This window comes from Neomonachus schauinslandi, chromosome 12 (genome assembly GCF_002201575.2).
Source record: "Neomonachus schauinslandi chromosome 12, ASM220157v2, whole genome shotgun sequence".
NCBI lineage: Eukaryota > Metazoa > Chordata > Mammalia > Carnivora > Phocidae > Neomonachus > Neomonachus schauinslandi.
In genome coordinates, this window is record NC_058414.1 from 36,106,152 (window position 1) to 36,131,908 (window position 25,757).

The 25,757-nt window shown below is 40.0% G+C and overlaps 1 protein-coding gene across 1 annotated transcript in view; it reads right to left on the reverse strand.

The window, feature by feature from the left end:
• Window positions 1-4,261: 4,261 nt before the first annotated feature.
• The window catches only part of CALCR (calcitonin receptor), a 63,269-nt gene continuing 41,773 nt past the window's right edge, over window positions 4,262-25,757 (reverse strand). The window contains exons 7-12 of the mRNA XM_021689772.2: window positions 22,970-23,123; window positions 17,710-17,770; window positions 17,558-17,624; window positions 15,003-15,221; window positions 14,256-14,297; window positions 4,262-4,489 (exon numbers count right to left, since the gene is read on the reverse strand). Of these exons, the coding sequence (XP_021545447.1) occupies window positions 4,262-4,489; window positions 14,256-14,297; window positions 15,003-15,221; window positions 17,558-17,624; window positions 17,710-17,770; window positions 22,970-23,123 (771 nt within the window). The remainder of the gene's footprint in view (window positions 4,490-14,255; window positions 14,298-15,002; window positions 15,222-17,557; window positions 17,625-17,709; window positions 17,771-22,969; window positions 23,124-25,757) is intronic.

Consider the following 25,757-nt stretch of genomic DNA (forward strand, 5'->3'; position numbering starts at 1 on the left):
TGCTTGGGCACAGGAGGGGAATGCTTGCAGCCCTGACAGTAGCCACCCACAGTGCTGTGTGCACATGTCAGGGGTTTGCAGCTGGGTGTATGTTTGGGTGCAGGGCATCTGTGTGAGACCTGTGCACTAGCCTTGAGTAGCCGGTCGGCCAGGGGTGGATGGACACTGATTTCCTGGTCTATTCTGAATGTATTTTCTTTCCTCCCCTCATTAAGGACATCTCAACTGGTTTCACTGAATTTCTATTCAGCACTTCACTTGTAATACTCTGAGATTTTGTTTGGAAGCAATTTCTCCAAATTAAAATAAGAAGTCTCTTAAGTAGAGGAGATGGCAGTGACATGCAGCGGCATTGCTGGTCAGTCAGCCAAGAGGGTTTCTGGAAAGTTAGAGAGAAGGCATTGAATTTCTGTAAGTGGAAATTTCTGTAAGTCTGATCAGTGACCTGAGGGCCTGGCTGGTCAATGCTTAAGATAACGGAAAATCTCTGAAATCTTTCAGAGATGCTCACTAATCCAAATGGAGGAAGACTTGCTATTAGAAAATCTCCCTGACCTGGGTCAGACTGTGTTTTTTTCTCCTTCAATGCTTCATATTATTCACAGGTAGTAAACAGATGTTAATCCTATGTCTAGAAGAACAAAAATAATCAGAAGGATAGTTCTTATTTTTCAAATGTGGTTTTTCCACTTTGCTTGATTCTCACAAGCACATATCATTCTTTGTTTTATGTTTCCAGTTATTGTTCCCCCCCTTTTGCCCCCCTGCAGACACGTAAATTATCTACGGATTAGTTCACTAAAATCAATTTTATGTAAGCTTAAGCTAGGAGTGAGGCATCTTGTCTCCCCCCTCAAAATAGTAAATGGAATTTCCTTCTGAGTTTACCTGTACTATACATTCAGGGATCATTTCTATAGTTCGTTACCTGATGGCTTTTCTAAATATGGCTTCTGATCTCCCTTCTTCATGTATAACCTTATTTTAAACTCTAAAGTGTTAACTCCCCCCAATAAGGAGTTGAATGGTAGTCTAGCCAATGGAAGAATCACTGTTATAGACCTTCTTCTTATGAAAATGAGTCCTCGCTAAGTGTTTATGCAGAGATCTTGTTCTGAGAATGTTTCTTATAACTTGAGCTGTCCTACTGAGCACTAATAAGGAGAAAAGGTCACATTCAGCTACCAGTTCCAACCACATGGGTCCCTTTGTTCTCCCACTCCAAAGATATTAGTGGTTATGGTCTTAGGGTAATGGTTCACTTAGTAGGTTTTGATTCGTACCATTGACACAGGAAAGGAGCAGTCACCACGGCAAAGAAACTTTGCCATGATAACTACTATTAATAAATATCTGTCGTGGAGCTAAATGAAAAGTGTATGAAATGTCTGTTGAATCAATGGTAATGAATGAAGGAATGAATGAGCAAGGTTGGAGCTCCATGATGATAGTCTTTCGCTCATTTCTTTTTCAACCTCTTTCCCTCTTTCAAGACCCATGATATCTGTGTGTACTAAAGGCCTATTTTGTAGTAGGGATCAAAGCAGGTGGGCAACTGACCAACTAAGTTCAAGTTGCTCTCTTGAAGAATCAGGTTTTATGGTATGATGGAAAATTACTTTTGTTTTTCAAGATCACAAGGGTAATGATATCTATCTGTACTGCCTACTGGGACATAAAGGAAAGATGTAGCCCTTATGTATCTTTTCTGAAAAAGTTCTCCAGCTCTCACGAGGACAATAGTTGAATAGTGTGCAGAACCTACAAATTGTTCCTGTTCTCCTTTATTAGCCTATCACAGTTCTCATTTAATCCTCGTTTTTTCCATTTCATGCTTTCCAGATCTGAAAATCTTTCCAATAGTGGCCTTTATGCATTCTAATGACATTTAATTAGTTGCCTTTTATCCCACCTTAGTCTCTCTCCCAGACTATATTAAAAATCAATGATTGTAACAATTCTAATGATCTGATGTGATGTTGGACAGTTCAAGTCTGGTCCCAGAATAATGAAGAAAAAAAAAGTCAAGAACCAATAAAAGGATGTGATACTTCTTGACCTAGATTTCTTTGCTGTGCTTCCAAAACTTACACAGTAGAGATCAACAGTTGTGTGTGGTTTTTGCATTATCAAGGGTATGAGAACAGTGCTATGGAGTTTATAGTAAAGTTGAAGAAGGAAGATGATTACACTGACAAAGACAATAACCTCGATGTTTTTGCATATGGTTTTCTAACCTATACTTTTGGATTATCTTTCCCCCTCCTGCTACCCAAACTAAATGAGATGTTAGCTGCCCTTGACTGAAATGAAAAAATGAACATGGAATGAGCAGGAGACAAGATAAATGAATGAAAGATGAGAATATATTTCTTTAGAAAAATATGCACATATACATCTTTTTGTTTTTAACATACTCTGTATTAATTTATACATATACATAGCGTAAGCAGTTCACATCATTTTGGCACTATGTATAATTCTATGGTAAGCTGTGTTGTTTCGTCAGCCCCTATAATAGCACAATAATGTCTAGAGTATTTAGCAATATATTATCACATTTGTACTAGAGCTGCCTCAAATACTCTGTTTTCCATGTTTGTAAACGAAAATAGGAACACCACTACATAAACACTGTGATTGGAAAAATACCTTCTTTTCAGTTCCTCCCTTACACTCAGTAAAGGAGACATAAGCCACTTTAGTATCCAAAATACATTTTCACTGAAGGAATATAATTTTCTTTGGGTGCACTAAATATATAACCAGAACAAACTGACTTTCTGTTTTTCCACAACTAAATCACCTCTAAAGGCAGTGGCATCGACATAGATGAGATCTGAGATTTGGAGGGTTTCGATGGATTTCCCCATTTAGCACAAAATCAAAAGATAACTCTGATTACTGTTGCGAATCCACAAATGAACTTCAGGTGCCAGTAATGAGAACTGGTTTATTCAGGGATTTTTGAAGATTTTATACTGAGGATGTAAGGAGAGATGTGGGAATATAATATTGGGTTTTAATAAGAACCTCTACTTTTGTTTTAAATGAACTGGTAGATGGTTCAACTCGTAGCACTTACTTTTCCTCCTCCTGTTTTGCTAATAGCAGCAAACAAGAGGTCAACTACAAACTGATTTCTAATTAGCCCTACTGAATCTTCCTGGAAAAGACTGAGATCTTGTTAAGCTTTGAAGCTGGGTGGAAGGCAGTTAATGGATTTATATGGAGTCTTTTAATTACCAGTCTTAAACAAATTTATCTTTTACTGCTAGATAGCACCCAAGGGCAAGAGGTAATCTGCTTTATAAACCTTAGAGTGATTTGCTTTATAAATCCTGGAGCTTAAGAAAGTGGAAAACTCTCTTTAAAGAGAATATTCTCTTCCACTAGAAATTATATTTTTGGCAGTTTTGTGAAAAATTTAGTGATGGATTCTTTGTGACCTCCCAATTTATAAACGTCAGTGACCAAAGCACATTCAATGTGAAGGCCAGTTCCTCACGGCAGTTAGGGCCTGTTCAATGGACAGGATTCTCCAAAACCACACTGAGCATACAATATTAATAAACCAATTAACAAATTGGCCCATCTAATGTTTTGAGCAAATTGACTCTAAATTTCTTTGTCATTCAAAGCATTACATCTTCCTGCCAAATGCAGGTCTCCCCACCCCACCCCACCCGCCACCTTCTTAGTCATCCCTATATTAGAAAGCCACTTGGTCTTGCAGAGGTCATGTAATTTGTGCTGTTTACATTGTGTGGATGGTAAAACATCTGAGTAACATCGGAATTGACTGAAATAAAAAAATTAAAAATCAGATCCATAGCCAAATACAGAAATACTCTAATTCAAAGTCTAGAGTTAAAAAGAAAAATAGTGACCGTGATTTTAATTTTTCAAAGTTATAAATGGCTCAAGATTAACAAGGAGCACCCTGTTTCTGAACTAGATCAATTTAATTCTGTTTTTCTTGGATACTTTGCTTGCATTACTCTGACATCTGCATCTCAGTCCCGGATGAAAGATGGAGTTCACAAGGAATGCAGTGGGAGACCCCATTCCTAGACTGTCTCCCACAGCAATAGTACCAAGGATAACTTTCTCCAGATTTACTATGGACAAATTCACTTAATAATTCTTCACAAATGATATGCTCAGCTCCTGGGAGGATGGGGATCACTTTAAACGCATGGTCTGTCTGTCTCCCGGGAAATGGAGGCTCAGTGATCACGATGCTGCGTTAGCTTCACATTCAAGCGGATGACTCTTGCTCAATGATTTCCAAAGCAATGACCTCGGCACCCTCCTCGCCCAGGTTGTTGGCGGCTTCGTTCCTCGGCTCCTGATGGCAGATGTAAACCGGGATGTCCCTGGCTTCGGCGGCGGCGGCGGCCGGGCGGCGGCGCGGGTTCCTTCGCCCCCAGCGCTGGTCCCACTGGGTTTTAAACTGGGCCCATTGGCGCTTCACGGTGGTTTGGACCTGGAAGAGAAAAGGGAACCTTGTTGTCATATAATCGTCAGAAACGACCGAGCCAAGCTTATGGGCACAGTTCGTGGAGCTTATCGGAGGCTAGAGGAGGCTGAGTTGTAATTCTGATCCAAAGGACCGTGCAGTATACACGCTTTGGCTGGGGAATATACCATCTTGGGAGAAGAATTTGCAAGTCGGAGAAACGAGCTGCTTGCCTAAGCTACCACTGGCAAGGTCGTTTGCCCTTTTGAGCAAAAAGTGTCTTCTTTAGCTCTTCTGTCCAATGAATGAAATTTGCCTTGGTTTTATGCCCCATATGGTATAGGTGTCCTATCAGAGGAAAAGATTTTGAAAAGTTCTTATCTGCTACCACCTCTGATAATGCAGAAGCTTTAATCTAAACCTACACATTATTGGTCATGTAAATACACACACACACACACACAAACACATATATGTAAACCACAGCACAGTTCGGGGGTTTCATGATAAGTACTTCATACTGTTGATTTTTCTTTCTCCAACATGGCTTGGGGTGGGGTGGGCCGGATAAAACTCTGGTTAATGGAGTGCGAAGCTTTTAAGCATAAAATTTCAATCTCTTCCTGTGGAAAAACTTCTAATATGTAAACCAACTTATCAAACTTGCTTCACAAATATGATAAACTATACAGTACAGAAGAAGATGCTAAAGCCAGGAAGCTCTAAATATGAAAACTACAATAACCGCAGCAGAAAAGAACACCATGGGCAGTGACACTGCTTGTGGAGCTCGGCTTTCTTCAGAATTGAATTCAATTTAGTCATTAAGGTTCATCTTCCCTGTCGTCTCTTAACTTCTTGCTTTCCTCTATAGCTGAGCAAGACTAAAATAATTGGAGATTATTGCTACAATATCTACTCTACATTTCTGAATTTCTGTTGCTCAGTCAGTACATGAGACAAGCTTTTATATAAAAATATTTGTGTCGATTTATTAATACATCTTTCATTATTTTGCTACCGAACTTGAATGTAAGACCTAACCATTATGGGGGCACAGGAGGGGGAATCTGGAAATAGTATGACATGAGATAAAGTGTGTAACAAGTTAATTGTGAAGAACCAAATTTGTATGAATCTAAAAGAAGATATAAATGATGGCCCAACCTATTAATCTTATAAAGCGATATGTATGATAGAAGGCTGAATAATTTCTGTGGCAAATACATTTTCTGTGTATCATAGCAGAACAATCTTTCCAAATAATTATTAGTATTTGTCACATCATTTAAAATAGTTTATGCAGAAAAAGGCAAAGCAGTCAAAGGATTCACTGAAGACAAGAGGGTATGAAACTTGTCACTGGGAGGTTCCTTTTCATACAACAGAGCAGCCACCAAGTTCAAGGTGACAAATGGCAGAGGAACTTGGTAATCTGATCATTTGGAATTACTGCAGCAACACACTCTGTTTTGTCTTTGTGTTTTTTTGGAGGTGATGAGTGTGTGGGCGTACTCTCTAAGGCGTGTCTATCTAATTTCATTTAAAAGAGACCAAGACCAAAACTTGAAGTGCCATGGTCAAGCTGTGTGCCATGCAGCTGAACCTTGTGTTGACAAAAGATGTACACAGGACCAAGGATGGCATGAAAAGCTGTAGCCGGGGCTTACCATGCGCCGTTTTCCAAGCTCTCGATTGGTATGAACTCATTTAATCCTGTTGATTTAATGACTACTGTTCCCTTCACTTTGCATATGGGGACTGAGGTGTGTCCAGGTCGGACAGTTGGATGTGGTGGACCCACCAGGGCAGGGGAAGCCCGTGCTGCTCCTGACCTTGCTGCTTGGCCACAGCACACGCTGTAGAGAGCTGACCATCAAGTTCAGAGCTGAACTGGAAAGAGGACTTGTTTCTTGTGGTCACTGCATCAGCAGGATGAGAGCATTAAGTGTTGACCCATCTCCTCCAAAGACTGTACTCTTTGGGTTTGGGTCCCAGCTTGTTTCCTGCGTGTTTTTTTTTTCTTTCTTTCTTAGACTTTTCTCCTTTGTGAAAAGGAAATCAGGACACGAATTCAGACTTATGAGTAAGATTTACCGAGGCTATCTGAATCACCTCGTATGGTGTTGGTGCGTAGCAGCAACAACTCCCTACTTTTTCTCCTATTCTCTCCCCATCCTGGCCGCCCCCCCCTCCACCTCCAAGCTTCTTCCCCATGTGGCTGGATTTGAGAGAGTCAAGTATCTCCCTTATGATAGTCTGGCACCTTCAGGCTCCTATCTGGCCTCGTTCTTTATTAGGGCTGTTTACTGGTTGAAAATTGATTCATGTAAGTGTTTTGCCTCCTATGGTTTCCTAAGCACCTTCGTGGAAGAGGTACAAATGGAAGGTGTAATATAGCTAGAGGGGACGGGATGGATTGGAGGAATGGAAGAGGCAGAGATGAGGAAGAATGAAACAGTAAAGAAGAAAAGCAATTAGGACAGTTTATCTACATTTAGTGCTGAATAACTGAGCACTGACTGGTTTGTTCACCCTCTGAGACATTTCTGTCTAGAGGTCAAGACACAAAGAGAAGACAAAGTCTGAAGGATTAGGTCCATTTATTCTCTCTAATTGAAACAATGTGCTCGTGCACACACCGGCTTCCTGCGCTCGGCTACTGCCATTCAAAACAGCAGTAGGGTGACATACTCCAAATGGGCGGAACTTGATCAGGGTTATTCTCTTCAGGAGGCATGCAGTCCACACCCAAAGTGACCTGAAATCTTGGTCTGATGGTTTTGTCCTTTAGCGGTTTACCCCTAATGCCCCCATTTCAGCCACCCGGCCAGGCACATACAGAAGGGATTTGGGTCCTGTAAGAGCACTTAGACACCAGGCACAGAGCTGCTGTCAGGGGCAGGAGTGGAAAATTCCCATCATTCTGCTGCTTTTGTCTGAGTTGGCTCATCTCTCTGCCAGAGTGGTTTTAAGCCACTTACGGCCTTGACCCGAGTTCTCCAAAATTAACCAACTGCTTGTTTCTCTCCACCAGCTATATCGTTTCTTCCCATCAGGCCTCTCTGCTCACGCCGCTCCCTCTCCTGGAATGGCCCTCTCCCACCCTTCACTGATGTCAAGACTTGATTTTCACGACTCAACTCTGTTTCTCCAGGAAACTTTTCTTGACCCCCGATAAAGAGTCAGGAGTCTCTTTTCTGTGCTCTAGTTGCAGTAACCTATATTCCTTATTGCTCTTACTGCGTTATCTCATCATGACTTGGTATGTCTCTCTCTCCTCCTGTACAGGGAAATCCTTAAAAGCAGGAACCATGTCTCGTTCATTTTTATATTCCCAGAACGTGCCATGCTGTTGGGCATATAGCAGTTATTCAACAAACACTTGTTGACTGCTTGTCAACATCCATTCTAGAATGAGTTCATAACTCTTTCAGGCAAGAAAGTGATCACTAATGACCATAATTAGTGCACTGGTATCCAGTGGTACTAGGGTGGGGAGCTGAAAGCATCTGGGGCAAACCTAATGGAGAAATTAAAATTTTCTTTCATGCAAACATGAAACACTGGGTTTTGATATGAGACTTAGAATCACTGCTTTTTGAGAACTTGAATTCCTTCCGGAGGTGAACTGTAAGCCACTGGTGTTAGATCATCTACAACTGTTGCTTGGTCTTCTCTAGGTCTTATCTTATGCCATGGTGTATGTTTTTGGGAACTGCTCTTGAGCTCCAATGAGTCATTACTTTTGGAAATGATCAGAAGCAGGTACTTGTTGTATTGCCTGGGCAACCAGCTGGGCGGGAAAGGAAGACTGTCACTGGGTAACACCACACCACCTTTCTGTTCTTTTTCCACCTACAGCATCATTTCACAGGATCTCATTCAATGCCATGAAAAGAAGGACTGAACTTTGGGTCAAGAAACTCACTCTGCTCACATTAGCCTTGTAATCTTGGGTAGGATAGTTAGCCTCTCTGAGACTCCTTTCTTCAGTACAACTCTTCTACCTCACCTTGCTGTTGGAAGGATTAAATTGTGACAGTATATATCAAAGTGGCATCTCAGCTTTAAAGTACCATACAGGGAGGCTACTGTTATTATTGCTATTACTGTACTGTTATTAGGGCAGGATGTTGACCTCAAGTCTTCAGACGACGAAAATGAAACTCTTCTGTCATATTCTTTTTGGAGGGTGGTGGTGCTAAGAAAATACAAAGACCTCTCAATGACACACATAGTTTCTGAGCTCATACATTCTAAACTAGGTCTCCACAGAGTGCTCCATGGCCCGGGCTTGCTACTTCCTGGATTTCTTTTGGATTTCTGTACAATTTATTTTTCTGTTGGGACTAGTCAAGAGATGGTATGGTTTTATTTGGGTCGTACTGTCTATTAAATGTAGGTCCTTAAATGCTTTAAATGCCAGGTTTATAATTTAGAACCATCAAATGCCCTGTTGAGGAATTAGGAAATATACTGCTTCGGCATATTTTTGGAGAAGCGATGTCCCCAGACAAAAGGAACTGATAGTTTCCGTGGATTCAGCATCTCTCAAATACCAACACTGTCTTTATAACTAAAACTTACACAGATATTTAGAGGCATTCCAAAGCAGACAGTTTAAGTTTAGAGAGAGTTTGTAAAAGTGCCCAGCAGACCAAAAAAAAAGTCTTTGTTTCTCCTCACCTGTTCTTTTAAAATAATCCCCATTGGAGTATCCATGCATATTAATGAAGTATCCTGCCCAGAATGAGGCCAAAGGGTTTGAGGCCTATTTTATGTTTTTAATATTATTATTACAGAAATATTGATAGCCTTCTATAATTGCATTCCTGAATTATAATCTATTCTTTTGTGTGGAGATGGCAGTCTGCTTCAATTTGTAAACCACACATATAAGAATAGGCCTTTAGCTGGATGTAAAAGACACTTGAATAATTATAGTTTAATAGGGCAATTATCTCCTACAATACCACAGGTTGAGCTTGATGCTGCTTTGATCACTACAATAAGGGCATTGAATCTGTTTGAAAAAAAAAAAAACAGGGAGACTTTTCATTGCTCCTGAAAAGCATCAGAAATGTTAGGAGTTGCCAATGTGATAAATATAACATACAAAGTTTTGAATTATATAGATTCACCACTCATTATAAGCAATTAACACAGATCACTTTACATTTTCCCTAATTATATCAACTTATTTATTGCCAACTTTAAAAAAATAGAGCCCTGGTCTGATAAAGACATAATTATTGCATCTGGCTCTATTATTAACCATCTATATGAGGTTGGTATATTTGGGCCTCAGTTTCTACATTTGTGAAAAAGAAAATCAGGTCAGAATCTTCGTGGTTGGACTTGAAAGCTTTTATCTTTGGCCTTGTTTTCTTGAAGTTCAGTATAAGCACCAGCAGTTATATACTGTTGAATGGAAGGTGGGATTTACCCCCGGGAGTTTTGAGTCAATGGATAGCAAGATTTTCAGACCTGCTCCCTCACACCTTCACTTGCTGATGCCACAACTCAACCGGCCTGCTGCAATCTAAATTTAAGATTAAAAATCACAAGTTTTAAAAACACTATAAATCCACCTGGAAGTATGCTTTAAATGCTTTTATATGACTTTCTGAAGCGGAATCCCTATTAAACCCTGTTAATTAGATGCTGAGGGGTACTTCTGAATATTATTCATAAAGTTGTCACTAATATTTCTTTCACCCTTTTGGAGCATTATCTTTACTGGTCTTTATCTTACAGAATGTACATGCCCTACAGTTTGAGGTAAATTGGGTACTTCATGATTATAAGATCAAGGCTTTCTAATTCCTTTTCGCTATGTACTCTTCTATGTCTGTAGAAGCTTTCCTGTTCTAGAAGACAACAATGAATAAATAGCATCTATAATAAGGTTAATATTTTTCAAAATATTTAACTATTGTATTTCCTAAATAACATTCCCCTGCAACTCCCTCATTCATTAAGTCAAGGTCATTCATTGCTTGAAGAACAAATTAGATTTTGTCTAGAGTAGGTTCTCAAAGTGGGTTCTCTGATCAGCAGCATCAGCATCACCTGGAAACTTGTTAGAAATGCAAATTCTCAGGCCCCATCCCTGTCCTGCTGAATAGGAAGCTCTTCTGGGAGGGGTCAAGCACTCTATGTTTTGACAAACTTTTCCAGGCAGTTCTGATGCACATTAAAGTTTGAGAATACTGGTCTAGAAAAAAGAAATCATTGCTTAGCTTTGAGTCTCAAAGCTGACTTTCTTGAGTCTCTAGGACAACAGCTTTGAAAACCAGGTTTTATTGAGTGAGAAAAAGAATTTCTAAGTAGAAAAGCTTATCTTTGCATATGAAGTGAAAACCGTACTACTCTGGAAATAGAATTTTACTAAAAGCCAGAGTATAGAGAACATGCAAGATATGGCATAGGGAGAGTCCCCTGCAGTTGGAAGGAGCAGTGGTGAGTACAAAGCCTTCCAATCCCAAAAGGAAGAGGAGAAAGCTATACAGAAACACAAATAACCTTGCATTTCCCCTTCATGGTGGAAATACCTGGGGAAATGGGGAGAAACATAAAGCAAGGATAGAAACACCCCAGTAGAGCAAATCTTTCTCTTCTCATAGTCATGGCTATGACATGTGCTGAAGGGATTCACGGGCCCTTCACAGTGTGAAGAAAGGAGGCTGACTCTGCAGGCTCCTCGGGTGGCTTGTAAGAGAGAACTGGTGTTGCAGAACAGGGCTGGGGCCTGGCCAAGGAGGCTGCACAGTCAAAGGATCTCTCGGCTCCTCAGAAGTGAGGGGAGCCACCTGAGTGTCAGCAGGGGCTGCCAACTGCACCTTTGGATAAAGGCTTTGGAACTAAATATTTTCTAGAAAGAGACTGCTGTCTCTTAGAAGCTGGTGGGATGGGCCCTCTAAAGCAGGATAAGTTACAACAAACAAAAGTAGTTGTAGTTTCCATCCACTCCAATCTGTTACTGTTAAATTGAGATCTTTCTGATCATGCTACTTTGATCGACAAATGATTTTACCCACAACACATGGACAATGGCAGGAGACATGAAAAGGGAGAATATCCACTGTGTTGTTGGTGCTCTCTCAATTTTTAAGCTGTAGCTTGGAACCACTGGGCATCTTTAGAGCCACCGTCATCTTTTTGAGGTCCCTTAGATACTTAATAATTCACTGAAAGGTGTGGGTGGTCCACGTCCACACTCTTGGAAGACATGTAGGAAATATGTGACCCATAAGCACACTCTCATGGGCGCTTCCTCACTTGTACTACTTTCATTCTCCAAATTCCTTCCCTGCTTCTAGTCTCTCTGTCGACTCTCTGATCCATTTTTATAATGGGAATCACTGATAACATACAGGTAAAAAATGAAAATGAAAACATCAATCTGCACCGTCTAACTGCCATCTCAGCCCCTAGACTAAAACTTTAGCCCCCTGCTAAAACTCAGCGTGCTGTCAGCAAAGCCCAAGCACTGCTCTGTGGCAGCTGCAGCTGCAAGGGCATCCCGCAGGTCCGCGTGTCCTGCCGGGTTCGTGGGGTGTAGACGGCACCTTCACAGAAGGCCGGGTGGAGAGCCACAGGCCTAAAATTCATGGCGCTGTGAGGTTACATTTGGCACAGTACACAATTTCTATCTTATTAGAAACATCACACTTGTAGCTTTCCCCGGTAACAGAATCTTAATTAAAAGGGAGATGGTTTCTTGACTTCGAAAAGCGGAGATATCATACTCAAATGAACTAGAAACATTCAATTGTTAGGAGGACTTCTTGGCTTGCTTCCTATGCCTGACGCTCCAAAGACAGCGTCATGGTTAAAAATGAGGCATTTTTACAAATGCCTGCAATCCTCTCGTGTTTTCAAGGTATGGCCCTTCTGAACCTGATTTTTACGTTAGCCCTACATAGATACAGCTTTAGGTGGAAAAATTTATTTGTATGGCACCTGAAACAACTCAAAGATATAAACAACTCAAACAGAGATATACATTCACAGAAATTGATAGAAAGTTGGGATGCCCTGAGCCCTATTTATTTATTTCGCTTTTGCTATGCTTAAAACAAACAAAGAAAAAGACAAAGAGACTTTAACAGCTGGCAGCAGAAGGATGTCTTTTCATTCCTATCTCAGGCCTTTAGTCTAGCCCCTAGTGAGAGTGAATGCACAGCATATTTCTGCTGAGTGATGGGATGAGTTTATGGAGGAGCGGATGAAGGGAGGAATAAAATATACCAATTAAAAAAGGAGAATGGAACGACAAAAATCTTGTGATGCAGTGACAAGGTTGGAGATAAATAATAGGTCACAGAACAGCAAAATCTTATAGGTGCTCCCTGTTTACCTCAAGAAATAAAGAGTAGAGAATCAATTAAATATCAATTGACTCTGGTTAGAAAACCTTTCTAATTAGCAACAGGAAAATCATATGTTTGTTGATCTCTTAACCAAATGTGATTTTCCTTGGTATAGAATTATTTTTACTAGGAATCAATGTAAAATTATAAAAAATGTTTGTACATTGCAATTCATGTGGTATATAACTAGAGAAAGTATACTAACAAAGCTCCAGGGAGGAATCATAGACATATTACAGTGCAGTTGGAAGAGTCAGTTCATTTAATTAAGAATCAGGAAATTTGGTTCTAGTCCTGGTTATACAACTATGATTGTGACATTGTGCAAGTCACATGTTCTTCCTGGAGTAGATTTCTTACCTAAAAAATGAGGGAGCATACAAACCATGTTTCTTGAAGCCCTGAATATTCTTTGGTACAAATTTAAGCAGCTCCACTTTTTTTTTTTTAAATTCAAGTATAACTAACATATATGTTGCAAATGGCAAGATTTCATTGTTTTATGGCTGAGTAATATTCCATTGTATGTATATACCAGATCTTCTTTATCCATTCATCCATCAATGGATGCTTGGGCTGCTTCCATATCTTGGCTATTATAAATAATGCTGCAATAAACATTAGGGATGCACGTATCTCTTTGAATTAGTGTTTTCATATTCTTTGGGTAAATACCCAGCAGTGGAATTACCAGATCATAGGATAGTTCTATTTTTAATTTTCCAAAGAGCTTCCATGCTGTTTCCCACGGTGGCTGCTCCTGTTTGCATTCCCAATGACAGTAAGCAGCTCCATGTTTCTGCTTCACCAGTTGGGGTCCCAGGCAAGAAGATTTCATTGGAAGAAAGGGAACTCTGGCTAACCCCGCCCTGACAACACTGGCCATATGGATCCCTAGATTTTACTGAGCTAAATATTCAGATATTAAATTACTTATTTGAGAATTCTTTTGGGGTCTTAACTTCAAGGGGATTGTCACAATGTCAAAGACTTGGTATGACACCAGCACCAAGCAGTGGGACAAGATAGCAGTGAACCAGTACAAACTGGCTGGATACTGACTCCGCCCCAGTGAGGAGCTGGGTCTTCCAAAGGGATGGCAGCATGACTTCTCTTTCTATGGGAATCCAGAATATCTCTCACTTGCTGCTCAAGGGACTGACCACCTTAAGGTGTCATCCAAGGAAATCAGAACATAGCTGCCCGTGTGGGTAATATCTGCAATTCTCCCATAGAAACATAGGTAAGATTCGGCTTGAAGTAGTGGAAAAATACATGATCCTGAATGTCACGAAACCCCACGAGGTCAACTGCGTAAGTGAGAGCAAATGAAATGTGTCCAGAGGCCCTCTGGGAACTGTAAAGTGCTGGCTTTATATCAACGAGTGATGGTATTATGTGAAATGCATGCTTACCTCGTTGTTGCAGAAGCAGTAGATCACGGCGACGAAGAATCCCTAAAAAGAGGAGGAGAAATAGAACTGAAGTTATTTTTGGGTGCATTATGTTGTTTAGGAATCCATATAAATAGACAGCCCAGAGAGGAACATTTCGCTATTGCACTAGCAAGTCAAGGTTTGATGAAAGACGATTACTAGTGCACTCATATTCAGTGCTTCACTCTAAGAATATTCTAGTTTAAGAGGGATGTAGCTTCCAGCTTGGGGTCCAGTGGAGGCATTTCTGACTATTAGGAACATCTGCCTCTCTGCCCTGTGTTTTCATGGCATTGGTGACTATGATGCTAGCAATCCAGGTTGGGAAACTGATTGGCATTGGTTATGTTGATCTTCAAAACTCCCCTTCATGAAGGCAAAACAAATGTGGCCTTCAAACTACCGCAAAGGGGAAGGAAAGGTTGAAAGGACAGTGGGAATAGAAATTCTGTCCTCAGTACTCAGTACTGTGCAGTGGGTTCATCCCTGGACAAATATTTGTCCTCAGAAAGATGTGTTCTCAAAGCTCATACTCCCCCTGTTTCCTTCCTCAGTTTTGAGATTCAAAAAAAAGAGAGAAACAGGTAATGAGAAAGAGAGAAGCTGTATCCCTTCCAGGTTACATCTATTTGAAAAGGCCAATCACAGATGGGCCTTGGAAAATGCTTCACCCTATGTCAACTAGCTGAGCGAATAGTTGAATAAATACACCACTGGCTTCTTTACCTGGAAATGAATCAGAGAGTGCATCAGGTAATCATATATCTTCCCAAGCATCTTGTTGGAAGGCCTCCAGGGAAAGACGACGAACTGGATTCCCAACAGGGGCACCAGGATCAGAGTGGCCCTCACTGCCTTCAGGTACATGTGCGATTCCGCCTCCTGGGTCTCCCTCATCTTGCTCACGAGCACCCGGACGATGTTGAGCAGGAAGAAGAAATTGACCTGCCAAGATGCGATGTTATGAGCAAATCATCCAGGTCGGACCGACTTAAGGATGCCTGCTTTCCTCGGTTCTTGTTTATCTCGTCCTGGGAGCAGATGTCACCCCACAGGACGGGACAGACGGCCTGTGAGGTGGTGTAATTCGCTCAGCATTGCCTGAAGCATCCATATAACCAAAGACCCTCCCCAGACCTGAATTAACATTTCCTTTTTTTTTTTTCGTCCAAATGAGAAAAAATTTTTTTCCTATATAAGTAAATATATTAGGTTCAATTCCAATGAGGGTGGTTTATTCTTTACTTTGATTTTTATGATTTTTACGAAGGAGAGTCATAAATGACACTTTTAGATCTTGCTTTCTGGTCATTTCATTACAAAGATTTTCCCCTTAGGCAGGACCACTTCATGGAAAGTGAAATGAGGACTGAAGAATTTGTCTGTAAAGTTTATGTAGTAGAGACAGTTAACCCAGCCTTCTTTTCTTTCTAATAACATTTTTTAAAGAAAATAACTTCATTGAGGTATAAGGCACATTCAGTAAATTGGAGATTTTAAGTTTACATTCAAGAAGTTTAGAGAAATGTATGTACCTGGGTAGCAACCACTCCAAACAAGAAAAGAGCATTTCATTACCCCAGAAGGTTCTCTCCTGCTCCTTTGCAGTCAACAACCTCCTCCACCTCAATCAACCACTAATTTCTATTACCATAGAAGTGGAGTGTTATACAGTACGTTCTCTTTCGTGTCTGGCTTCTTTGGTTTGACATAGTATCTGTGAGATTCATTCATGTTGTATATACTGGCATTTCAATTCATTTTTATTGCTGAGTAATACTCCATTACATGGATAATACACATAATTTGTTTATTCATTCTCTTGTTGATGGAAATTGGCATGGTTTCACAATTTGACTATTACGAATAAACATGCTATGAATATTTGTATGCAGGTCTTTGTGTGGACATACGTTTTCGTGTCTCTTGAATAAGTACCCGGGAGTAGAAGTAACTGCCTGTTGATATGGGAAGCATATATTTAACTTTATAAGAAACTGCCAAACTATTTTCCAAAAAAGTGGCTTCATTTTATGTTCCCTCTAGTTCTAGTTGAGAATTCCAGTTGTTCTCTACCCTTGCCAACACTTGGTATGGTCACACTTTTTAATATTAGCCATTCTGGTAGGTCCCAAACTACTTTTGACTGTGAAGATTAGTTTTGAAACCAAAGTTGTTTTTAAAACTTAATTGATGATTTATTTTTAAGTTATTAGAATGATTTTTCTACCCGGAATAGAAGTAAACATTGTTGTCCCCAAAACTCAAGAAAGGAAAGAGACCTTTAGTAATAATAAAACTCTTATGAGGTATTGGAAATAACTGGAAAGTTGGGCTGGTACGTCCATCACTGCTCTGAAGAGGGGTAAAAGAAATCGAGTGTGCACTGAAAAGACTGGAGCAGTGGGAAGTCAGGCTGGATGATGACTCGGTTTGATGGGTTACTAATGGATACTTCTTCAATACGACTCAGACTGTTTTCATTTTTCTCATTCCTACCCAAAGAAAAAACACTGTCTTTGAGGTTAGTGGGAAAAATAATGTCTAAATAATAAATGGGATGTCATGCTCGCTACCATAGAGTAAACCTTGGGTAAAAACAAAGAGCTTGGAAATAGATGCAGATGGTCACATTCTCCCCAAACCCAACTTCTTACTAGTCATGTGATTTGGGGTGAGTTTACTTGAACCTTTGGGTCTAGTTTCCCTAATGAGTTAAAGTAGTCCTGATGTATCTACTTTGAAGGGTTGCTGTTAGGAACAGCCTGGCAATGCATGTGAAGGGCCTGAAATACTTTTAAGTGCATGCTCCGTGGTAGTTCTGATGATGGTTCACGGACCAAAGATGAAATGAAAGATGGTTTTGTTTGGCAGAGACCAGGGAAAAAGGTGCAGAGGGACTCTGATTTTTCACTTCCTTTATCAGTAACATCTTCTTACCATTCTTTAGCCCCTTGGTCTTTACCTTTAATGAGGAGCATGTAGGTATAGCATTGTTTAAAGAAAACTGTATTTTTGTGATGGCGGGGGTACAAATGAACTTATGCCCCTTCCCCAACTGTGTTAAATAAAATTTAGTTTTCTCATTTGAAGACCCTCAAATTGAATTGTTACAGATGATCTCATTATAGATCATCATTATATTAGCCTAATTTTGAGGTTATGATACATATGTGACACAGAGCCATCTCTACAGAAATCTTCACAAAGAGATAATACTTAATAATGGATTTAAAAAGCAATTCTCAACAACAACAAAATAAATAAAAAGCAATTCTCACCACCAGCGCTGCCATGACGGGACCGTGGATGATGTAAAGCAAATGGGTTTCCACACTCAGCCAGCAGCTGAAAAAAAGGAGGGAGGGAATGCATGAATATAAATGCATTTTCTTTACAAATATGTTCACTTAAAAACCACCAAAATACTTACTTGTCATTGAAGTACAGCGCCCTAGTAATCGCATGGATAGTGGTTGGCACCAGCGGGAACCCTGAAAATGTGAAAAAGCAGAAATCACACCTGATTTCTTGGTCATAAGCTACAACTGTGATTGCATGGAAAATGGTCGTTTATTTTCAAAAATAGTGGCAAATTGTAATATCTCTGTCAAGATACTTCCTGATGTTTTTACACAAACTATTTGTGGTCAAACCAGGTAAAAATCTCTTGGTTAGAACATCATGTGTCTTCAGAGTTTCATTAAGAGCATCCAGATAATTAAAAGCCTTTTACAAATTATCCAGGGTGGTAGGCACCTTATTACTCTATGACCATTATACCATTGTTATGTCTATGGTGATGACAATGATGATGATGATGATGGTGATGACTATTAGTTGAGACCAGAAAGCTCTTCACTGCGTGTGAACTGGACTCTCTTATAGAGAGGAGTTGGGTCCCCATGGAGGGAAGTGACCTGGGGCAGCTTATGGAGACAAAAGCCTGATTGCTCTGAAAGCCTTATTGATGTTCATAGTATTTCTTGTAGGCTTTTTGTTTTCCTGTCTGTTTATATCACGTATTATCGATCCCGTTTTCTTTCCATAAGAATATTTCAGGGCACAACTGCATTCCCCACCCTCTGTAAGTTCTGCCTGCAGAACCTCTATGAAGGCAGCTTAGCATCTACTTCCCTGACTAAACTCCAAGTGCTAGTAAAAAGCAACTTTGAATTTATAAACGGAACGATGGGGGTCATTACTGGCAATGCATTCGGTCAGGGTACCTCTTTTTAAAATCATTTTTCATTCTACAAGTGTCATCTAGAGTAAAGTTGTGATTCTTGCAAAATGATTTTTTTCTCAGATGTACCCCAGCCCAACAGAATATTGCTTGAGACATTTGTAGAAAGAGCTTTTAAAATTATCATCGGATTAAGAAATGTATCTCAGAAGTGAGTTAGACCTCCACACTTTTATTTTCTGTGAATTATATGCAGAAAGAGAATGCCTCAGAATATTGAGTTTTCACATGAGAACAACCTCAGCTTCTTAACCCATGAAGCATATAATTCAATAGGGCCATTGATTAAATGCTTGGCCTGAGAGAATTTTGAGTTAGACTCTTTACACAAAACATAATTGTGTTTTATTCACAGCAGTTCTAACGTATCATTTCCCCACTTGGGTTTTAGAAACAGAAATTCATTCTCTTGATTTATTCTGAAACATACGTTTTAGAATTAGACAGCAGAAGAAGCATATGGAGATTCCCCCGCCACCTCATCATTTTGTAGAGAGGAAGATGTGTTCCTTAATGTACAGAGGAGCGCGGACCCTGTATCTGCTCATTCCCGGTGCTCTTTGCCTTGCTCTAGCCATGATACCGCTTTTGATGCAGTTTGTTTACCCTTTCTCTTCCTCTTATCCCCCAGGCACCAAGGGCCATAACGGCCCTTCCTGCCACGGCCTCCCTGAAGTTGGGGAGGGTAAAAATAATCTCTTCTCCCTAGGATTCTTTCTTTTTTTTTTTTTTTTTAGGGGGACCAAATAAATTCTATGTGTTCATTGTAAAAGTCCACGGGGGGGAATTTCCTTCTTTGAAATTTAACAAGAGGAGAACGAGCAAGGTGAAGAATCAATCTGGAGAGTGTTGTAAAATAAATGATTTTTTTCAGAGAACTAAACTTCACTATTTGAAGTTGCTTCAATTTGAGAGAAATCAACTAGTAAGCGGCCCCATGCAGATTTGTAAGGGAGTAACTACCGAAAGAAGCCTTCTTTCACTTTCTGTTGGGAAGAATTGCACCACTGGGTACTTTTCTCCCAGAGGGTGATGTTCCTTAAGTCTCTTATAATTTTTAGGATCTGTTCCAGATCCTGGAGTGGGTAGTATTATTCACAGCTGAAATGAATGGATGGGATGTACGTCACCTGCAAACAAAGTTATGTCTTAGGACATAGCTTTCTTGGGCCAAATCTTCTGCCGTACCACTTTCAGACTCTTTTCAAAGCACAGGTTATGCCTTATTTCATGGTACCATAAAATTTAGGACCTATCATACTTTTTAGGTGTGAAAATAATTTCAAAAGGACAATAAAAATATTATCCAGTAGAAATTTTTTCTTCTTCCCTGCTCCATTAAATTCTTTAAAGATTCTGTGACACTATTTTTCTTGAGAAGTTATTTCAGTTGTACTTTTCACTGTCTTCCTCTCACCCAAAGATAATGCTTGCCCAAAGTTCTGAGACAGAACAATTGCTTCAAAACACATCATCATGGTTGTCTCTCAACTTTGTTCCCAGACATGGTAAAGAGTTGGGTGGAATTTTGGAGCGTGTGCACGCACACACGTGTGTGCAAGGGTAGAGAAAGATAGATTTAAGGCCTGCTAAAAAATAATTACATTTTAGAACTATATCGGTTGACTATCTGTCTTTCCAAACATCTGTCTAGAGGGAAGTGCAAATCCTCATTCTTTTAAATTTATGATTCCATGCTTACCTTACTGAGTGCAATGTTCCTTAGGATCCCACTTCAATCATTCTGATAAAGTTTTAAGTATTTTCTGATTAAGAAAGGTTAAGGTATCCCATACATATTTTTACTTATTTTTATTACCTTCTTTTTGATACAGCTGAACAGCTTGTTCCTTTTTCTCTTTGAATTGTTTATGCGTGTTAAGCAGATGTCTTCATCGAGCTGTCTATGATGATGTCAAAAGTTTTATAACTAATTCACAATGCATCAGAATGGAAAGAGTAGTTATAAATTGTTCCTTCCAGGGTGTCCTCATCTCTGCTGAATGTCACAGGCAAGAATAAATTTACAACCTTTTTCTTCCATGGGAAATTTTCTGAGTATGGCAGATAGATGTTTTTGAATAGTCAAAACCAGTATAAGAAATATGCCATAGATTTTATTTTAAAGGAAATAAGTAAAATACATCAGACAGAAATGGTGTGTGTGTGTGTGTGTGTGTGTGTGTGTGTGTGTGTGTGTGTGTGTGTGGCAGGCCAGGGGTGGGATGTTATTTTCAGGTCTTCAGTTGGAAGGCATCTGACCAGCACCAATCATTACTATTGTGATGATCAGAATTACTATTGGGGTCATTGACCTGTATTCAGTTGATTCCTGGTATGATTAGCTTTGGAGGACAAGAAATCTCTGACAAGGTACATATGAGGCTGAGAAGGTCAGGGAAAGGTAAGATCAGCCTCTTGTGGAAGGCTGCAGCTAAAAGAAAAAATAATAAAAGGCCATTTTGATCTTTGTATTCTGACCTGTTTTGAGGTCAAGGAAGAGCAAGAGAACCCAGCACTGTAGGACAGTCACAAGCCTGCTTTCTAATCTTGCTAGATCGTTAAGGTAACAGAATAAGGGGGTTGTGGGGGAACAGTGGTGAGGTGGTTTGGGGTATATTCTAGATGGGTTGTCCAGTTCGCAAAGACCCCTCTCCCATTTTTTCTGGATGGGTCACCCATCTCCAGACATGTTTGCACTATGTGATAATCTCCCTCTCAAAGTCCGTGGCCATTATTCATTGAGCAGTGGCTGGCCCCCTGAGTTCAGTTGGAGCAATCAGATTCTCTTGTCCTGCTATTCAGAATTAGGACTTAAAGACAAGCACCTAGTCTTTTTATGTACCTGGAACAGAAAAATGTGAGCTCAGGAAAATTTGGGGTAGCTTTAATTGACCATTAGGATTGGGGGAGCAGAGACCCTATGATCTGTGGTCTGTAGAGAAAGAGAAGGGTTAAAACAGATGCTTAGGAAAAAAACAAAACAAAACAAAACACACAAGACAGAGACAAAAGATAGAAGGAGAGTGCTCCTGGTTTTCTAGTCCCAGTGTACAACACTTGTAGTAGCCTTGGTCCATTTCAGCCCTTGACTTCCATGAGCTACTCTAGGTTCTGATAATTTCTCTCTTTTTGCTTAAATTAGAAAATCTTATTCTCTGTTACTTGCAACCAAAGAGACGAAGCATCATCAGTTCATCGATGACATACCCCAAATATCTGCCCCACTAGCCCACCACTATACTTTTGTCCTATTGGTTTTGGGTCATGTGTTTTGCTAAAGTCCATATATACCTGTTAGGAAGGGTGTTATGGAAACAAATATTGCATAGGGCCAGGCCTGGTGTAGACTGTGAAAGATTTTAGGTCACTTACATGACTTCCCAGACATATTTCCATACAGTTGGTGACAGTGCCTGTTGAGTAGGGGTTTAAATACAAAGGTTGATGTTTTCAGAAAGCTTCTGGATTATCTTCTCTCCTCATTAACTCTTTCCTCTCCTATCAATATTTTTAGGGGCTCTGCAAAATGCTGCATTAAAGAGCAGGCTTAATTGAGAGTAATCCACAGCTTCTGCTCCAAGAGCCATAGTCACCCTATCAGTGGAGAATAAGGGCAAGCCTTTGGCTCTACAGTCGGGATCCTCCTCTGGTATGGGAGGTTCACAGGATGTGTCTTTTTTTTGGTAAGGCAGCATGCTTTTTTTGTCCCAGAGCTTTTTGCCTCTCCCTGTCTCACTACCTACCTAGTTTCCTTCCATCAGAGTGAGCTAGACTTTAGCAACCCCTGGGGGAAGGGGAGAAATTCTAGAGTGGCCTCATCGACCTCAACACCCCACCTTAGTCAATCTGTACAGAAGCAGCCATGGTTTAAGCAACCAACCACAGGCTTTTCAAAGTCATTGCCATGCACTGTGGTGTCAGGTAGGCTGCACTTGGAGTCCCATGAGGTTATTTATGTCTATTGTTTGGTGGGATTCTACCTCCTGACCTTTCACTGGAGGAGTCCTGCTGATGGATTGATAAGAAGGAATGTTTCTGAGGAAGGGAAGTGGTGCCTGGATGGAGGAGATACAGAATTCAGAATGTGAAACTCTCCTTTGTTCCAAACAGGATGATAAATAAAACTGAAGGGAGGGTCTAATCAGATCTCTCAGTCAGGGCACATTTGTCCATCTGGTAGCTGGGTTTGTTTCCTGGAGAAATGCATAATCACACCCCTCCTTCTCTGCACTGACTCCCATGCTGGTCACAATCCATATGAACTTGTTAAAGGGCTTCTACCAAGCTCTCTTGGAGACTGAACTCCTGCCCCCACCTGTGTCCCATCATTCCTCACAAGACCTAGGCCCCTGATCAGTTTCTGAGACCAGAAAGACTAGAAGAAGACTGTAAATATGCAGACAGAGGTGAAGGTGGCTCAAAACTCAGCTGGAAAAATACATACCCCAGCCCAAGAGATAATACCACCGAAGGTGCTGCTCCTCGGTGAACACGGCCACCACGATGAGTGTGTGCAGATAGATTCCTTCACAGAGCATCCAGAAATAATTGCAGGCCATCATGTACTGGTGAAAGAAATGCAAAATCTTGCAGCTCAGCTGTCAGAAAGAAATGGAGAAAGTCAGTGGAAGATATTGACCGTGAACAGAGGGTAATGTGAAAACGAGCCAAAGTATTTGTATTCAGCCTTCGAGGGAGTTTCCCCAAGCATCTGTGGACACGTGCCACCCTCTGTCTCCTCAAATCAGAATGACAGTGCATAGAGCATTACTATTACAGGTAAACAGCCATCTAGGGCAATGGAAGCCTTGTCCTCAAAATGTTCTTTTCCTGTTACATTCTGGGGACTTATATAGACTAGACAGGTTGATTTCCCTGCAATGTTTCTAAGGCCCATAATTTTTGAGAGCATCCAAGGATTTTTCACATGACTTTTATGGCCCTTTTTCTGTGGCCAATGAGGCAAATAACCCAGAAATTGTTAATGATGCTCCTAAAGTTCATTGATCTGTTGGTGATGTCTCGTTAGCAATAGAGAGGAGAGAACCAAGTGATAAATTCTCATATATGAGCCAGGAGCTATGCTGAACCCAACTGATGTGAGTGATATGGGAGCCTTAGCTTCTATATTGGGATCCACATGTTTGGTGCACAGAGATTAGGAATAGCATCCTTGTTTAGTACTCAATGCAGATGTAGGAACCACATCTCTGGGGGAATCAGATCAGCTACATATTGTTGTCTGTATAGAAATAATCATTGCTTAAACTACATAACAGAACCCTAAATTATTTCATAGTCATCTTTAGAATAGGGCTTCTCATCTTGGTACTAGAGATATTTTGGACTGGATGATTTTTTTGTTGTTGTGGGGTGCTGTCCTGTGCATTGTTGGGTATTTAGCAGTATTCCTGACCTCTGTCCATTAGACACCAGTAGCAGCCCGGCCCATTCATGAAATCAAAAATGTCTCTAGACATTACCAAATATACTCCGGGGAGCAAAATGTTCCTGGTTGAGGATCACTACCCTAGGATATTTAGCTGTGCTTAACTCTGTCTAGCAACAATGACAACAACAACATCTACTATTCAAGACGTTAGGTATTAGAGATGATTGTTTGCATTATTATTTTCCCAGTTGCTCCCTATTGCATTTTGAATCTGACTGATTTCAGGCTTTCTTTTTTACAAAGTATGATAGCCATAACATGACTTCCAGTGCTGCACTAACCTTTTCAGGACTGCACATTTCTATTTAATGCATAGCAGTAATAATTTATTTACTGAGAATCCAATGTGCTCAGTCCTTTCAGGACTCATAGAACATAGGGAAAAGCCAGCTGGGTCCACAAGAAGGCAAATATTGCATTTTCAGAGACAGAAGCAACTTCTGATTCTGACCAAAGTGGAACAGTAATGCAAATAATTCAAAACATCAGGTAATCCAAAATAATTTATAATTGGCTTAGGAAGGCACTGATTTTTTTTTTTTCTATCTGAATACCTTCCTGACTGGAATTATTTGATTTAATTTTATATTAGTTTGCATTTGCTAAGCAAACACTTGCTGGTGCACATGAACTCAAACATATAGGTGAAGTAAGAAATTCAGTCGATACTCCGCATTCATTTTTGAAGACTACTCTTATTTCAAAGCCCTATACCTTCTGGGTCAAGAATCCCAGTGTAGATGCTTAGGTGTCTGCCACTTGTAGAGGAGGGGATAGGGAGAAGATAAAGATGATAGCCCTGTGCAAATATGTGGCTCTTTGTCATCCAGAGCAGTTTGGCTTCATGTTTTATAGACAGTCAATTCTCATTATTCACAGTAGTTATGTTCTACAAAGTTACTGCAAAAACTGAATTAGCAAATACTGAGCCATTGCTCCAAGGGGAAATACAGGTTTAGGTTCCTATAAGCCTCTGGTCAAAATATTTTCATCCACCAATCAATATATAACTTTTATTTGTTTCTGTTTAAAGATAACTTATTTAATATATATTGTTGATTTACTAACATTGAACTCATGGCTAACAACACTATAACTTCTGCCTGAGGGAAACTTATCTAACATATCTATTTTTTCTGTAAGATACATCATAGCCTACTTGTGCTTAGGAATATGACAGCACTTAGGCATTGTGCTTGGGGGCTATTTTAAGCAATTAAATCACCAACAAAAAGCACAAAAATGTGAAAAGCATGGCATTAAATAGACTGTGAAAAGGACATTTACACTATGAGAGATGAAATAAGAAGACAGAGTGTTGCCTTGTTCAGCCTCAGCTGGGAATATGTACATCAGGTGACTCAGTGTTTTTGCTACTCTGTGCATGTCTGTGAATGACCATGAAAGCACTGAGAATATGGATTTTGGACTTACAAATAAATTTTAGCAAGTAGGCAAATTTGTAAATATGGAATCTTTGAATAATGAGGATCAATTGTATTTGGGTTCAGGGTAAGATATTTTCTGAGGATAAATGGCTCAAAAGTTCACAAAAATTCTGAAAATCACCAGCCTATTAGTTTTTTCCCCAATATATCATGGACATAATTGGATATATCTAGATGATCAAGATGATTATTAAAATTTTTATAAAATTGGTCACCACTTTGATCAGTGGTTCATAACTAGGGTTGTTTATCAGTATCACCTGGGGAACACTTACAAAATATACATAACCAGACCTCATCTCCCTTGTGTATTTTCAAAATATTTTAGGAGT